General features: G+C 42.6%; 1 protein-coding gene across 1 annotated transcript in view; it reads right to left on the bottom strand.

Moving 5' to 3' along the window:
- Window positions 1-17,798, bottom strand: part of CLMN (calmin) — a 48,660-nt gene that overhangs the window by 14,491 nt on the left and 16,371 nt on the right. Inside the window, exons 5-11 of the mRNA XM_006025496.3 lie at window positions 12,912-13,004; window positions 10,663-10,853; window positions 7,397-7,590; window positions 6,059-6,141; window positions 2,808-4,112; window positions 1,525-1,703; window positions 1,044-1,104 (exon numbers count right to left, since the gene is read on the bottom strand). Coding sequence (XP_006025558.1) covers window positions 1,044-1,104; window positions 1,525-1,703; window positions 2,808-4,112; window positions 6,059-6,141; window positions 7,397-7,590; window positions 10,663-10,853; window positions 12,912-13,004 — 2,106 coding nt within the window. The remainder of the gene's footprint in view (window positions 1-1,043; window positions 1,105-1,524; window positions 1,704-2,807; window positions 4,113-6,058; window positions 6,142-7,396; window positions 7,591-10,662; window positions 10,854-12,911; window positions 13,005-17,798) is intronic.

The raw sequence follows: 17,798 nt of genomic DNA, 5'->3' as shown, positions 1-17,798 counted from the left end.
ATGTAATGTCTATAAACATCCCTTATTACTAAACTATGAAGACAAGGTCAACGGATGACCGAAGCCCAGCAGACTATTTGGTTAGTATAGCTAAGGTACACCAGTTTTGGCCAACAGCCAACACAGGATTGATGCAGTGAAGTCAACCAGCCAACTTTGACTTCCCACCCCAAATAATCAGGTACAATTTACAGTTGGGCTGATTAGCTGTAGCCTTTGGCCCAACCCAAGGATAAGGCTTGAACTCATGTCTCTGGAACCACTGTGAGACTCTTTAGCCACTTTATCACTATACCCAATAAAGACAACAGTTTGAACTTAAATTCCATGTATAATTTTTTCCCCTAAATTCTGCTTAAACTATTTTCTAAATCAATAGCCCTTGAAAGACCAAAGTACTGGCAGGAATACTGTCCATTACAGCAGTAGCATTATAAAAGAGCCACTAGACATCTGAGGCAAAGGGCTCAGTCCTAAAATGTACTGAGCGCCTTCACAATTTTTGTAGGACTATATCTTAAATGAGATGATGTGTGGCTACTATACATGACTACAGAACAGGCAACATCTTCCTTCTTATTTACTGAAAGGAGGAAAAGAAAACACAGAACTAAAGGAAATTTGCTCTGCAAGAATACTGACTTCAGTAAAAGTGAAAAGCCAGCACAATAGAAACAAAACAAGCCTCGAAATTATAATTTATATACAAGCATGATTAGATATTTTTTGTAGATGTATTTAACCATATAAGGGCTCTTTAAAAAAATTCTAGTCTTACTTTAGCTTTTACTTATTTCTTTAGTCTTAGGGCAAAAAACAGAATTTTTATGACTTTCATTTAATCCACATAATTGTGTTTGTGTGTCATGTAGTATTATACTATTGAATTATACTACAATAATATATATATTATTTGTGTGTGTATGTATGTATGACACACACAGAGAAAGAAAGGGAATATATATATATATATATATATATATTCGCTCTCTATATAAGGAAAAATATATATATAGTCTATATATATATTTCCATAAACTAACCTTTTCAGTAGAATTAGGAATATGTTTTCGGAGGTAAACACTGGAATCATTGCAGCTTGTTCTGAGAAGTAAATGAAAATACCTTTAATGCACAGAGAAAAATTTTTACAGGGATTCAAAAAAAGCCACTGAAATTCAAATATATATTATATACATTTAAAACCTCTGGGTAAAAATTGAACAGTTGTTTTTTATACCATTTTGAGTCATTTCTGAAGAGCAATATTTGATAGGTGTTTAAGATACAAAAATCATGTGAGACTGCAGTAAGAATATATTCCCAAATGTTTAACATATTGCTGTGTTATTTTTAAATTTATATAATAAAATAAATGGTAATAATAGTGCAAAAGAAAGTGGGGGTAACTTAGATAAGAAGATTCTATAAGCAGAATTCTTTTGGGTCTGAAAGAGCTCTACAACTACAATTTTCACCACAATTATAGGCATATCTGATCTCTAAGAAGTCAGGATGAAATACCTGGAAAATTCTTGATAATCAATGATTTCTTCTAATTTATCTAGTAACGGAGTAATCCCAGGTTTTAAGGTTTGAAAGCTTTCTGCTTGAACAACATTCTTCTTCTTTTCCTTCCTTTTACTGTTTTTTTCTGGTTTCATCACTGTTGTTGATATATTTTCCAATTGGTCTACAGTGAACTATTTAGAAAAGGAAAAAACATTTTGTCAGATGGTAACAAGATTAATGCAGCTTTACCATACCCTTACTGTTTGTAATAATAAACTCCAAGTAGTGCATGAAGAGTGAAGTTTATGCTACCAACATTAAAAAAAAAGTCCTTAGTAAAAAGTCGTTGCTTGAATATTGTGTTGGACCACACAGTTATACTATGTTATCGGTTTATCAGAAATTAATCTTTCCATTGCCTTGAAAAGACAATGTTTGCACAAGAAATCTTAGCCCAGCCTGCATCCTGGAAAGGATCACTTCAGGTTTGTCTAGCAACCAGCCTTTTATCTATAGTAGTTTAGTCTGCTTATAAGGATTCAATTCTGCAAACACACACTTGAATAAAAATTTGTCCAAGAAGGAAAATGATACTGGTATAAGCAAAAGACCAGAGATAGCGCTGGTAAGTCAACTTGCTATGGTTCCAGAATTACAGAGTTTGAGCTTTCCTCCTGAACTGAGCTGAAGATCATCCCCAGCTAACCTAGAAGTAAAAGAGTGCTCCATTTTGGCTGGAGAGATAGAGGCAGCTGGATGTGAATGGTGGGCACATCACTTACACATCAGTAAACAAACTAACAAAAAATACCTAAATAAAACAGAAAAAACCCCACTCTCCTTCTAACGTATTAGTTTTTCTATATACTAGGACAAATGGTAAAATTTTTCTAGGTAGAGAAGCTTTAATTTGATTTAACTTAAGGCAGGAATTGTCTTCACTTGTATGCACTGCATGTAAAAGTTGCATCACCTTGAAGACAACCCCATAACAGAAAGGTCACAGAGATAAGGTCACAGAGCAAGCCTATGGCTTGTATAAAGGTATCTAAAATTTATATCTGTATTAGTATTAGTATTCATTGTGGCCTACAGCTCCTAACAAGACTGTGATCATCACACATTCCATCCAGCAGAGGGCAGTGATAAGTAACGTTATGGGAGAACAGACCTAGCATGTTGTACATAGCTCTCCAAAGCATTTCTACTACAAAGTAAAAGGTATGATGGCCAGATTCTAACACCCTAATACATGCAGAAGTGGACTCCTAGAATTTAAAAATCAAGAAATGTACCTCAGGATTTTCTGGAAGTGTTTTTTGAGGGCTTGTGGATTCGTTGCCATCTTCTTCAACTTCTATTTTCTTTTCTACTACAGTAACCTCTACATTTTCATAGGAGAACTCAGGGCAACTATTACGATCCATTTTGTCCTTCTGCATGTCTTCAGAATCCATTTCTGTTGCAGAGACATCCATGTTGCTTTGCAGACCTGGCTTCAGTGCATCCTGTTCCTTATTCTCATGCGAAGAATTTGTTAAAAGCTCAGAATAAACATGGTTTTTAGAAGCTTTAGGATCAAGACAAGGCTCAACAAAAGCTTCTAAAACTGCTGATATAGGAACATTGTAATGTGGATAATAGAAAAGATCATGAGGAATTACAGAAACTTTTGAAGAACTTGGTGATATTTTAGCTTCAGATCCACCTTCACTAAGATTATCTAGATTTCCAGGAACTTCACTCACCAGTGGGGCTGGTTTTCCACATTTGCCAGATGCAGATATTTCTAGCTGGCCTTTGAAATTTGAATCTTTGGATAAACACTGGATAACTTGTGCTCCCTGAAGAACGGGTGATTGTTCTGAATGTTCATGTGCTTCTGAAAATGTTGGTATTTCTTCACTGAGTAGATTCAAAACATGCTGCGTATCTTCTTCTTTGGAGGCATTTTCCTCTAGAAGAGTTTCATTTTGGGGTTCCATGTCTCCTTTTAGTTTTTTTGGTTCATTTGTAAGTGTATCTGAAGTCTGAGATAATAGGTTGAAAGAACAACTTTCTTTAATTTTGTTAGCCGGTGAGGTCTTAGCTTCATTTGCCTTTCTAGTCAGCTGTTCAGAATAGTCTTCAAAAGAATCAGCTGCATTTTTCTGAACATCCAAAAGACTGTTGTTCTGGTTCAGTGCATCATTGTACGTGCCCTCTTCATTGGGATTCAATTTATCACTAAGAACTTCCCAGGAAGAAATGGGGTCAAAACTGACAGAATCCGTGATCGGCAAAGAGGTAGGCCTCTGAGGTACCTCTCCAGAGGCCAATACTGAGGACTCTTCAGGGGCCCTCTGTGAGTTATTCGATATTGGTGGATTTGGTTTGTCATTAAGTTCTTCATTTGCAATTTCTGGTTGTATTTCCTCCAGCAAATCATGGACACAAACCTTTAGAGGAGGAGGCTGGCTCCTTTCATGGTTAACTGTACATGCATGCTCTCCATTTTCATTCAAAATCAAAATCTTGCCTTCCTGTTCTGAAGGAGTGTCTTTAATGTGGACATATGTCGATTCAATGGGTAATTCCTTCTCAAGATCTAAAAAATCTTCCTGCAAAGGATGATAAAACAATAGTCACAACTTATATATCTCTTTACATTTTTAAATTGCTATAGCAAGAATAACTAATCAGTCCCATACTAGCATCACCCCATGAACTAGCCAAGTAACAACTATCTCATTTTCAAGTACATGACCTGAATTAAGAAAGGTTAAGTGAACAGTACTAAACCACACAGAAGTCACAGACATGGCCATATTAGAACTGAGAGATCCTAACTCTCAGTCATTAATACAATTAATCTCTTAATGGAGGGATATCTTATTTATAATATTTGTAGTATCTTGGAGGGATATCTTATTTATAGTATTTTACACACATGCATGGGCTGAAATAAACCTATAGGGCACGTCTAGACAAGCAAAGCCGTGCGGTATCTGGCACTGCAGACATGTCTGAGGTGCCAAATACAGCATGTTCAGCTGATTTCTATGCTGCAAGGGAACAGCGCAGGGTTTTTTTTTGACCCCTGGATATCCAGGGGTCCAAAAAAACGTGCAAAAAAAAAAAAAAGAAAGTGGAGCAGCACACACGGAGGCCGCATGCAATGATCAAAACGGGAGCCTGACCAGCCGGAGCTGTGCTGCAGCTGCCAGCCAGGCTCCAAGAGGGAGGATTGCTGCTGCTGCAGCCCTGGGAGGCTCCCAGGAACTCGGGTCAGGCTACGAGAGCCAGCCCAGTGTTAGCTCCAGCCTCCCCCAACCCACCCGAGGTAACTCGCCATGTGTCAGAGCGCACGTGGCATAGGCGTTCCCTGGAGACAACTAGTGTTGGCACAAAGTCCACCACCGCTAGTTGTCCCCAGGGAACCAAACATCGACACTCATGTGGACACAGCCATAGAGTTTATCAGGAAACCAGGAAGAAAGGTTGTTTTGAATTTAATTCCTCCCTCATTATGAAAAGTAATCCATGATGTTTAAAAATGCTATAAAATGCCATCTGCAAAAATAACTGCAGCTGGAGATTTTATTCAATGTAAATGAGAGGAAGTTAGTAGAAAGCAGCATTAACACATGAGCCATTTTTCTTTGTATGTTTCTTTGGGCAAAACAACCAGAACATCCTACTACTCCTGGGGACTATGTCTCTTGGAATATCCTTTTCATAGTGAAAAGGATATTCACTGATTTTACACCAGTGACAGCCAATACCCATGGGGGGGAAGGTTTGATAAGCCCAGAAATATCCAGTTTGTTAGGACAGATCTACTAAGTTTATTCCAATTCCTCCTTTGCTCTCATTTTTCTCAACCCTTGTTATGTCTTCAGTCCTTCAATTCCCTTTCCTCTACCTTCAACAAGCTTTTCCACCTCTCAGCCCCGACAAAGATTACTTATCTGTTCTTTCCAATGAATTCCAAACCAGTTCCTTACCTTTGACAAGCCCTCAAGTGAAATCCTGGTCCCAGTGAAGTCACCTAAAAATTTTTTTTCCACAGACTTCAATAGGGCCAAGATTTCACTGGTGAATGCTTGACTGCGATAACGGCCTGTAGAGCTAAAATAGGCTGTATCTTTCAGTTCTTCTTGGTTTTGAAATTAGAGAACAGTCCAACAAGGACTGTTAAGATGGCTCTAACAATGACTGCCAAGTTATCTGAGATTCTGGGAGGGGTTTTAGCACAATTATGAACCCTCTTAGGGTCTGGGGCAAGAAAGAATCAGGAGATTGTTTACTTGAATGGATATTAACCCTATGAAAGCTGGGTTTTGGCTTAAGGTTTGGCCTGATTAGCAACCCTAATGGAAAACCTCAAGGATCTGAGGAGACAAACTTACCTGGAATTGTTAAAAATTAATGTGGGTTTTAACCAACTTGAAATAAAATAGTTTGTAAGGTGAACAAGTGAACAAATATATACTTTTTTTTTTTTTCAAAAAAGCCACTGCAAATTCTAAAAATTCCATACTCTAGGAGACAGACATAGACATACCCCTTCTAGCTCTGGGAAATGCTCCAGAAATTGTGCCACATATGTCATGATTGATTGTTCATCAGGTGACTCAACCATTATATCTATGGAGGAAAAACATGAACTGTTTAAATGCTTTAAGAAACTTCCATAGGAATGGGTGATCAGAAGTATATCCTATGTATATGATTCAAGGTAGAAATATTCTTATGAAAAGCTACAGGCATTCATTTGCTCTTTTTTGGGACTAGAAAAGGCAGAATCCTCTTTACTACTGACAGACTCTGAGGACCTTTCTAACACTAGAAATGTTTCCAGGAGAAGAGGCAGTATAGGCTCTCTCTACCCTCCTCCTCATGTCTTTCTCAGATCGGTATGATCCCAGGAACTCGAGTGTGAGAAGCAAGTGGGGAGCAGCAGGCAGCAGCTCCTTCCCTGCCTTCCCAGTCTACGAGAGAAGCAGGAGTGGTGCGCCCCTCCCTCCCACCTTTTCCAAACTGGGATGACCCCAGTCTGGGGAAGGCACTGGAGCCTTTCTTCCTGCTTGATCCCTCCTGGGACCAGGAGGAAGCAAAGAGCTGCTGCTTCCCTCACCTTCCCTAGACCAGAGTGATCCCAGTCTCGGTAAGTTGAAGAGAGCATTTCCCTGCCTCTCAACACCCCCTGGTCTCCAGAGTTGAAATTCTCCTGCTAGAAACATAACACCTGTATGTGGCCTCTCTCTCCTCCACTTTAACATTTTTGTGGTCTCCATGCAAGGTCCTCAGTTGCATCACTGATGCCCACCCTCATTTTAGGATTGAATCAGAGGCATGTTGACAAATGTAACAGCAGAAGTTTTGTGAAAAGGAAAGGAAATTTAAAATAAATATACAGCAACCTCTTAGCTGTGTTTGAGTAGGATACATTTTTCCTATCTTGTCTTATTTTTCTGGTTTACGGTGTAAGCCTTTGGGATGATAATGACTATGTTCACACAGTTCCCAGCCCAGTGGAGTACAGACTGGAGCCTGAGAGAGTTGTAATATTAATTCATTATTTTGACAGAGGACATAAGGGTATGCCATGGACCAGAGCCCTATTATGCTAAGATGTTGTACAAACACAACAGAAAGGCAGTCACACAGAGCCCCAAACAGCTTACAATTTAAAGATAAGATGAAAGACAACAGATAGATAGATACAGGCAGGTGAGGGAATAGTAGGAAACAGTATTATTCAGCATGATAGATAGTAGTCTGACCACAGCAACAGCCTAACCATTGCCAAGTATTTTGAACACATAATAAATAATCAGTCACAACTCTTTTATTACAATTTCAAAGATTCACTGAAAGAAATACGATGTGAATGTGTTACCTTCTGGTTCCAGAAGTCTAGGAACACCAAGCACATTTTGTGCTATGCTGAAAGCATCCTCTAAGTTTTCCCTGGCTGATTTCTCCAAAGCTTGTTTTATATCTACCAAGGTGGAATCAATTGCTTTTATTACAGCTAAGAAAGCAAGGCCACTCCGCCAACTGCTGGCGAAGTCCTGAACTGCAACGCCATATCTAAATAAAAAGACGTGGATTTAGATCTCTGATTATATTTAATTAAAGCACCATCACCTTCAAATATCTTGAATTATATCAAAGTTATCTGGTTGCAAAAGTCACGCCTGAGTTTCTTGGACTTAAAACAGTATGACGTACTTTCAGATAATACAAAGATTCATAAGTTGAGTCAACCGTTTGGCTATCAATGGACATCAACCTGTTTGTAGAAACCAGTTAGCAAAAAACAAAAACCCTCCAGGATTTAGCAACCACATTTAACATTTACAAAACCAAATGTCTGAATAACTGCTGTTTTTACTGTGCTATAATGTTTTAATCCCATAGTAAGGGAAAGGGGCCAACACATATGTTAAACAGTAATATAAATGAGTCATATTTTTGTATGCTTGGCCTTAAATAACAAAATCAGTGCCATGCAGAATGCAGAAAGAGCCAATATATGCATCTGTCAACTTTTGGTTCATGCACAAGTTCTTTGCATATAAAAGTTAAAATGGAATACACCAAAAATAGAGTTCTGTAAAATTTCCTGGTTAAACAGTTAGGACTGAGTTAATATAATTGCACTTTCTTGTTTCTTGTAAATATGCTATAAAACATTTCATTTCCCATCCATTTATTTCCTTCTACCCAGTACTTTTAAGTGGGACTGAAAACATTTTGGCTTTTACTGCTTTAGTTCATTTCCTCCTTAGTACCCCCCCAGTCACTAGCAGTGTCAGCATCATTACACTGCTGTAAATAGGATTTTTTTATTAACTTGTTTAGCCTCCTCTGTCTGCACTAGCAGCAACCAATCATAAACTGCAACAAGCTATATTCACTTCTGTACAATTCCACTGACTTCCTTAGAAAGAGGTAGTTAGTTGTGTTTGTCTGAAGTCAGGCAGAAGGCAGAGTTAGGCAACTGGGGGGTGGATGGGTTGGTATCGACCTGGAAGGACGTGGGCAGTGGGGTCCCGCAGGGCTCGGTCCTTGGACCGATACTCTTCAATGTCTTTATCAGAGACTTGGACGAGGGAGTGAAGGGTACTCTGTCCAAGTTTGCGGATGATACAAAACTGTGGGGAGAAGTGGACACACCAGAGGGCAGGGAACAACTACAAGCAGATCTGGACAGGTTGGACAAATGGGCAGAAAACAACAGAATGCAATTTAACAAGGAGAAATGCAAAGTGCTGCACCTAGGGAGGAAAAATGTCCAGCATACCTACTGCCTAGGAAATGACCTGCTCAGTAGCACGGAAGCGGAAAGGGATCTTGGAGTCCTAGTGGACTCCAAGATGAACATGAGTCGTCAGTGTGATGAAGTAATCAGAAAAGCTAACTGCACTTTATCATGCATCAGCAGATGCATGACAAACAGAGCCAAGGAGGTGATACTTCCCCTCTTTCGGGCACTGGTCAGACCGCAGTTGGAATACTGTATGCAGTTTTGGGCGCCGCACTTCAAGAGAGATGTGGATAACCTGGAGAGGGTCCAGAGAAGGGCCACTCGTATGGTTAAGGGCTTGCAGGCCAAGCCCTACGAGGAGAGACTAGGGCACCTGGACCTCTTCAGCCTCCGCAAGAGAAGGTTGAGAGGCGAACTCGTGGCTGGCTATAAATTCATCACGGGGGCGCAGAAGGGAATTGGGGAGGTTTTATTCACCAAGGCGCCCCCGGGGGTTACAAGAAATAATGGCCACAAGCTAGCAACTCTTTCCTGCCTATGCAGGGGGTTGGACTCGATGATCTATTGAGCTCCCTTCCGACCCTAACATCTATGAATCTATGAAAACTTAGAAACTAACTGAATCTCTAATTTAGGTGTACCTCTACTCTGCCTTCTGCCTGACTTCTTTAGAATTATTTCACGGACGAATGTGAGAGAATGGGCTTAAAGAACTTTCATATTTCAGTGCTGTGCACATAAAATATTTGTATGCACAGGCACAAATCTTTACCCATAAAGCCCTAGAGCAAACATTTGGCCAAAGACCCTGCCATTCAATTTGGATAAGCACATTTTGATCCACTATTGCCTACATAAAGGTGGTTGTTTTCTGTCAACCATTTCTTCTTGGCCCGTATATTAAATCTACAACAGACATTACTTTTACACCAATAATAATTTGATACCAAGTGATTTATTTTTTGGCCAAAGCGGGGTCGGCCAATGGGGTGGATCTGGCACGTAAAAGTCTGAGCTAGCATGGGGGGGCTGGAAATCAGTGGAACAGAGCTGTGCCATGCCACTCATCCCCTTCTGCGGAGCCTGCTACTCCACTCCATCTGTGCTTAGCCTTGCTGCAGAGAGAATGGGGATCAGCAGGTGTAGAGGGAACACAGGCAGCTGGCTGCTTCAGAAGGTTGTGGAAACTTGCTGCCTGAAGCAGAGGGCTGGGCTGCAAAGCTGTCTTGTGCCTAAGCTATTTGCCAGTGCCCCTGTTAATTATGCTTAATTTTCAAACATAATCTGCTTTTGTGTGTTGAGATACAAAGTTCAAAGCCACATCCAATTTCTCTCAAGGTGTAAGGGGGTTTAAATTCACATTTTCCCATTTGGGCACCCCTAATTTTCATAACACATGAAATGGCCATTCTTCTAGAAAGAGAATGCCAATTCTTAAGAATGCATGCAGTGATCCCAAAGGGGAAACAACAACATTCATAATTATCTTAAACACCCGTTCAAACTCTTGATTTAATAGCTGCCTTTTGATCTGCTCAACATATGTAACAGATTGCAAACATACCAGGACAAGGAAAGGTCTTAATATGGGTCCTTTGCAGTGCTACATATGCTGGTGGCAGTTAACTCATAACACCAAAATTGTGAAAAAGGAAAATGGGGCCTGCAGCTCAGCTGCTTCAGGTCAGTCAATTTATATCTGAGGCTCTGGCCCATAATATGCCAAAAGATAAGTAAATTGCTCACTCTCAGAAAAGCCAAGTTTTAAACAACCTGTATTATTGTAGACTCCTCCCACAGACTACATAAAAAATAATTTTAAATCTTGAGGAAAGAAGGTGGTAAACTGAGAACTTTTCTAAGGTATGGACAGGACTTGAAAGTTGACTTACTTTCGTGTTTTTCTCTGAACCCAGGTCAAAAGGGCTCTGATTGTTTTTCGCTGATCCTTCACTGTAACAGACATGTTCCTCTCTACGTTTGGAGTGCTAGGGTAAGAGGTGTCTGAGTCAGCTCCGCTGGGCCCTGATGACAGGCTGGAAGAGGACGAGTTCCTATTGAGGTTTCCTGTAAGTTCCTTAATCTGTAAGAAATGAGGTAAAACACAAGGTACTTAAATTTGGGAAAAGCAGTCAAAACAAACCTAAATCCTGTTTTCAGGAAAACTAATAGTGGTATTTCCTTTAAGATGATAGCCTTAAAACACCTTTAAAGGTGTTTTAAGGTCTAATTATAGGCCTGTGTATTAAGGTAACACAGACCATAATAGCCCTAAAAATCAGCACCCAGAATGGTGGTCTCATGCCAAGGAAGGGCGGGGGGGGGATGTAGTTCTGGGTTCTTCTTCATGTCCCCCTTCTCTGCTGTGGGCCCCACTGTTAGGTGGGCTACATCACCTGGATTTTCTCTCTGTGCCCAAGCTGTTGCCCTGCAACCCACAATACTCTGATATAGAGTATAATGACAATACATCTTGGGAGTCTTGCTTCTAGAGCAGTAGTCCAATGCTCGAGGTGATCAGAGCTGTTTGGGGAATGGAGGGCAAGCATCACACTGCCCTCCGAGTTCTATAAACAAGAGAATGGCACTCTCTATTCATTAGACTTCAGTGAAGCTTTCTTTCAAGAAACAGCATATTCATTTTACATACAGGTTAGAAATGGGTTGAGAAGATGGTATTGAGATCTGACTCAGGTTTGGAACAAAGCTGACAATTCAGATTTATCACCTCCAACAGTATCATGCTCTTCTCACAATAGTTAGGCCCAGAGCAGAGCCGGCCTATGCCAGAGCAGCTGCCAACACACAGGGAGGCGTCAGCAGTGGCTGTTTTTGTGCCCTCCACAAAGGCAATGCCCAGGGTTTCTGCCCCATTTGCCCCTACCACTCCATTATGCTACTGGTTTGGCCCCAGACAGAAACCTAAGCTTGTGAAATTCTACCTTCTGAATGACTGAATTCTCCCCTGAATTCTGGTGAAATGGCCTGTCCTTTTGTGTCACACCCATCACCTTCCCTTTCCCTTTCCCTCTCCCCAGCCCCAAAAAGCCCCAAACCTTTAACCCTGCTTCTCCTGGTTGAGCTGGGCTAAGTACAGACAGTCAAAAAGCCTGAGGCGGAATCGATTCAGACTTTGCAGGTTAGTCTACGATGCAGAGATTAAATTGAGAAACAACTGGACACATTTACTTTTGATTCAGGAAATGCAGCCAGATGCCTGCAGTGGCTCAGGCCAGAAGCCAGGGGGCACTAGAGCACACCTCTCTGGCATGTAGCCAGCATTGGCTGTGTACTGCTTCCAAGGTCTCTGGGATTTACAGTCCAGAATCACAGCAGCAGGACTCTGCGGGGCTGCTCATCTCTTCCTGTTCCTGCTTCCAGGTACCTCTGAGATTTGTAGTCTAGTCCACAGCTGCAGTCAACAGTAGTTTCAGTAAGTTTAGCAGTAGGGCAGCTCTGTACTCAGGAGAAGGTGGGTTTAACCCCCCTCCTTGGCCCCAGACCCAGCCAGGGTTTGCCTGGGTGGGGGGGAAGAAGTCCCTTCCCCCCGCCCCCAGCCCTTCTCGGCTGGAGAAGACAGCACAGCACAGCAAAGCTCAGCCCAAGGCTAGAAAGCATGTTGGGATGCTGGGGGACTGTGTTTTAACTTGAACCAGAAAGGGGTCTGGCACAGAAGTTTCATAAACCGGTTTCACGCAAATCAGTTAAATCTGATACTACATTCAACCAGGTTTATCTTAAACCAGTTTTAGCCATTTTGAAACTGGTTTATGTGCACTGAGCTTCTGTTCTGTTACAGGTTTAAACCAGTTTCTGATCAATTAAACTGATTTACATGTAACTTCTGTCCCTAGCCCTGGACACAATCCTATTGGTGTTGATTCACATCCAGAGAATTTGGACTAGAGCCCCAAGCAGTTAGAAGGGAAGAAGTAGCAGAAATTTTAGTTGAGCTAGCATCAGAAATTCATGTAGGCCTGAGCTTCCTTTACACCACAGTAACTCCACTGAAATTAATAGAATTACATAATTGTAATGGGGTAGATGAAGTGAGGATCAAGCCCATTCTCCATTGTATTTTGCTGGAGCTGACCAATTTCATGGAGTAGTTCACTTAGTATTACAGTATAAGTAGTTTTACCTGAAAGAACAAGATTATATTCCATATTAGCCCCAGTACCAGAGATGAATTTCCATCCGCGATTTCTGCTGCATCGATGCTAACCAGTTTTACCTGCAGAAAAGTAGGTTATAAGCTTAAGGGATGTATAAATATGGATTACATGAGAAACACAGTGTAAATGTAGAAAATACATCAGGTCAAATCCAGATAATTGCACACATACACAATCCTTCTGTCACAGGCAACCAACAACTCTGAAATTCTCAAATAAAATTTGTCCTTGTTTGCTTAAGTTTATTTTTAACTTGCCTCAAAGGGAGCAAAAAACTGAGTCTGAAGTTTGCTCAAGGCACTCCTTGGAGGCATCTGACCTAAAATCATTACCAGGAAAATGATTACAAGTTAGGAAGCACATAGTTTTCCTAGCTCACACCTTCCTTGCAAGACTGCTTGGGGAGCTTTGCACCATTCCATTTCTGCTTTGCACATTTCTCTGGTTGGCAGGAAATCTGCTCTTTTTGTGCTTCTTATTTCTTGCCAGGCCGACTAAGGAATGAGGATTATAAATATAGCCACTACAATGAATTCCAGAGCTGAACCCACCCTTGGATTTCAAAACCAGGGACTACCAAGAGCCAAACCATCTCTTACGATAAAGACAAAAGGGAATTTTAGCCCACCCTATACAGGGAATAGCTATAGTCATCAAAACAGATAAGCCCAGCACTGCTTCCTTGAGACCACTTCCTCTTCCCCTTCCTCAGTATCTCATTCCCTCTAATAAGGGTGTTTACTTCATACAGTCATGGAACAGGATGATGCTGATGCCACTTATCAGCCACAGAGAGTGGGCATATACTCCATTACACCTTTCCCATTTCTTCTGAGGAACAAGAGCACTGCACAGTTCAGAGCTGGGCTGAAATACAGCTTAAACTTGAGGGGAGGGTAACATGACCTGAAATCATTTTCTGTGCAAAGGAAAATAAAGTTTCCCAGACCCTCAGTTTTCCTTTTAACATGCATCTGCCTTTCCCCTATCTTCCCCTTTCCTTCTCCCTCATGGCTTTTTAAATCACTTGTCACTTATGTCTGACAAGATCAGTTAGCACAGGCTGGGTTTGCCCAAACCAAGCAATCCATAGTTCCCACATTGAGGTTTCTTTCATATGATAACATGAGAATATTATTCCCTTAGACAACACAGGCTTGTTGTTGGCAAAGGAGTGGAGCAGGAAGCAAGGAAGTTGTCAATATTGCAAATGACACTTAGGTTGAGTTAAAGCCCAATATACAGTCTGTATCTACCACTCAGAAATTTCATACATGATGAATCACTTAACAATACTTTGCCCTGCTGCCCTGATTCTACAGAACTGCACTCTGTGACAGGTTCCACCCCATTTGTGGTTTAATATATAAACCTATAGGTCTTGTAGCCAAGGCAGTTTGCCAACACTTTCATCACTGCCCTTCACTCCCAGTTTAGTTAAATTGAAATGAGATTAAAATAGCCCTTTAACCAATGATTTACTGAAACATTTTCAATCCTAGTAAGATGACACCTCCAGCTGTCATACTTCCAGGTTCTGATTTTCTTTATAGCTACAAAGTAGATCGCTTGGGATAAACTTTTAGGCCTGTTGTACTCTGACAGCAATTTGTCTGTGGAAGCTCTCAGCTGGAGTTTATCATTGGGTTGTTTTCAGTATCAGCTGTATTCTGTCACCACTGCTTACATCTGTGGATCCATCCCAGTCTAGACAACACAGGGCAGAAAGATTTTTCACCGCCTTCTCTTCCAGAAACAAGAAATGAAGCCACAAGTTTGATGGTCAGTTTGGCATTCCTCAGTGAAAAGTCTGAGTATGCTTCATCCACCTAGACCTGCCCTTAGCTTACATAACTGGGCTACAGACTGTGACATAGCAGGACCCTTGGCAACAAAGTGAGTGTAGAATGTGATGACAGCAGCACGTGTAGAATTTAGTGATATCAGTGGTTGGGTCAACTTGGGAAGAAAGCTGTTTGCTGTTTGCTGTTGGGTCTTCACTGGGTTTGGGTGTGAAGTGTCTGGGGGAAGGTTAACAATTTTTTTAATGTGAGGCTGCTGTCTATAACTGTACAGTTGTTCATTCATGAACCCCTTATTATACTCCCAGTATTTTTAAGTATGAAATGTAGGGCAGTATATTACTTCAGGATAAGGATATCCCTTTATGGACTTTTCTGTCATAGGGTATTAAGACCCCAGTTAGTTTAGATACAGCTCCTACCTGATAACCAGGGATCCTGGTTTTCTCTGATGAAAAAATGGCAAATTCTCTGATAAAACCACCCCAAATCCATGATTAAAATGAAACACCATTTTATATACATACATACATATATAGAGAGTGAGAGAGAGAGAGAGAGAGAGAGATATGTGTGTGTGTGTCAATTGAACACAATGTTTTATTGATATATTTAAAATTTTAAAGCAATTTGGAAGCCTACCAGTGCCTCATTTACTCCAATAAAATAAATTCTAAATATATTTTGGTATTTGATTTAGGGTTTTTTATCATGCAAAATCAGAGCTTCTCCTGCCCCCTTTTCTCACCAGAATGCAAGTCCAGGCCCCTCAGTCCCAAGCCACAGCCCCCTCCCCCCCACCCCTGCTTGTGCCCCTCACTTCCCACCCACAGCCCCCTGGCCCTGCTGGTGCCCCTTGCCCTCCCACCCACAGCCTCCTGCCCTCCCCAGCAGTGCAGGAGGGCTCCCCCAGCTGCCAGGGCTACGGGGCCAGGGACCCGGGTCTGCAGCCCTCTGCCCCCCGCAGTAGCGCTTGAGCCTCAGCTGCCGCCCACAGAAGGCCATGGCTGCTGCAGCAGAGCGGAGCCCATTTCCCCTTCCCTGCAGGCGGCACACCCCAAGCGGAGCCCATGGAGGGAAGTAGGGGGAGCTGGCCACTGTGGGCTTGGGCAGATTGGGTGGCTCTGCACCACTGTGCATGTTCCTGGGGAGAGGAGGGGATATGCCCCTCAGATGTATGCAGAGGGCAGGGGCGGGTGAGAGCTGCCCACTGCAGGCTTCCCATCCTGCTGCCCTCCCCCGGGGCCTCTATAGACCAGCAGACAGGACCCGGCATGGCAGGGCAGAGGGGTTGGGCAGGGAAGCTACTTGCTGCTGCATGCCCCACACCACCCTGGTAAGGCACCCCCTGTCTGCCTGACAGCAGGGCAGGGTACAACTCTATGCTGCCACACGTGCTTGCACATGGCGCCCCCTTCCTGACTGCCTCCTCCCACTCCCCCCAGCCCCTTGCAGCCTGCAGAGAGCTCTTTGCAAAAGTGCAAAATCCGTGTGTTTCTCCATTAAAATGAAAAATCTGCATTTTTCTTGGGTAAAAGGGGAAATATGCATTTTTCCCCGTTTTTCTGTGAGAAACAGAAAACCCGGATCCCTGATGATAACCCTTCCCCCTCCCCTCTAAACAATATTAGGAAATGAGAACAACGTTTGTTCACTCCCCCAGTATCCAAATCCTAGCCAACAAGTCTTAGGAGATTTACTTGGGTCTTATGCCTATGTTCCTGCTTCTTATCCCAGTCTGGACCCCCACTGTTGCTCCTGCAGGCACAACACTACTGTGGGCTCCCTCACTGGATTTCCCCTCACTTCCTCTCTGCAGAGTTGTTTCAGAGCACAAGGAGCAGACTAAGTATAGTCTTGTCGTCAGAAGTGTCTTACAGTATTTCTTGCAGAGCTGCGGGAAGATGATACCATCACTTTCTGCACCCATAAAGATTAAGCCTTCAGAGGAAATATCCAGGGTTCATTAGCAAAGGAGCCTACTACAACTGCTGCATTTTTCCCCTGCTTAAACACCTACCCGAAGCCCAGATCCATCTTCATTCAGGGATACAAAAACAGTCTGCAAATCCCAAGATCCTTATTCAGACAGAATTCTCATGGACATCATACCCCACTAAAACTAGCAGGATTTCCCGTTATAAGAACTAACGACAATGCAGTTGGAATGTCTGTGTTTCTTAACCTAGTCACAACCTGTGGTCAGCGAAACGCAGGTCAACACAGGAGAGTTAGGGAGTTGAATTTACTGTTTAACAAACTATTTGTTTTAAGAACCCCATCATGCAGGTTTCTGTTCTTGCATACACAGTGATTGTCAAGGCTTTCTTCCTTTAACACTATGGCACTCATTGTTACATTATCACTTTAAAAGATTTTAAATAACCACATATTTAAGATATGTATCAGAGCCTGCTGAGTTGCCGGCCCCCACAGGCAACATGGTTCCTACTGCAGCTACCGCCCCTGCTCTCCCCAAGACAAAACGTAAGGTGTTTGTTGTGGGAGACTCCCTCCTCAAGGGGACTGAGGGGGCAATCTGCCACCCCGACCCCTTAGCCCGGCAAGTCTGCTGCTTCCCGGGGGCCCGCATCCGGGACATTACGGAGAGGATCCCAAAGCTCCTTAAACCCACAGACCATTATCCCATGCTCCTTATTCATGTGGGCACCAATGACACTGCTCGGAGCACTCCCAGCCAGGTCATGAGGCGCTACAGGGATTTGGGAGCGGGGCTTAAGGGTCTGGGGGCACAGGTGGTGTTCTCGTCGATCCTCCCAGTCTCAGGCTATGGGCTGAGAAGGGACAGGAGGATCTATGTGGTCAACCAAAGGCTGCAGCGCTGGTGTCGTCAGGAAGGCTTTGGCTTTCATGACCACAGCCCGCTCTTTGGCAAGAGAGGCAGCGAGCTGCTGGGAAGAGATGGCCTCCACCTCTCTCCCCTAGGGAGGAGGCTCTTCTCAGCCAGACTGGCTGACCTGCTCCACCGGGCTTTAAACTAAGCCCGTTGGGGGACGGGGGGACTACCACCACTGCTGGCCCGCTGAGCAA

The sequence above is a fragment of the Alligator sinensis genome, unplaced genomic scaffold (genome assembly GCF_000455745.1).
Source record: "Alligator sinensis unplaced genomic scaffold, ASM45574v1 scaffold47_2, whole genome shotgun sequence".
NCBI classification, from domain to species: Eukaryota; Metazoa; Chordata; order Crocodylia; family Alligatoridae; genus Alligator; species Alligator sinensis.
The sequence above is the reverse complement of the archived record's forward strand: the minus strand, read 5'-3'. Positions and strand labels throughout refer to the sequence as shown.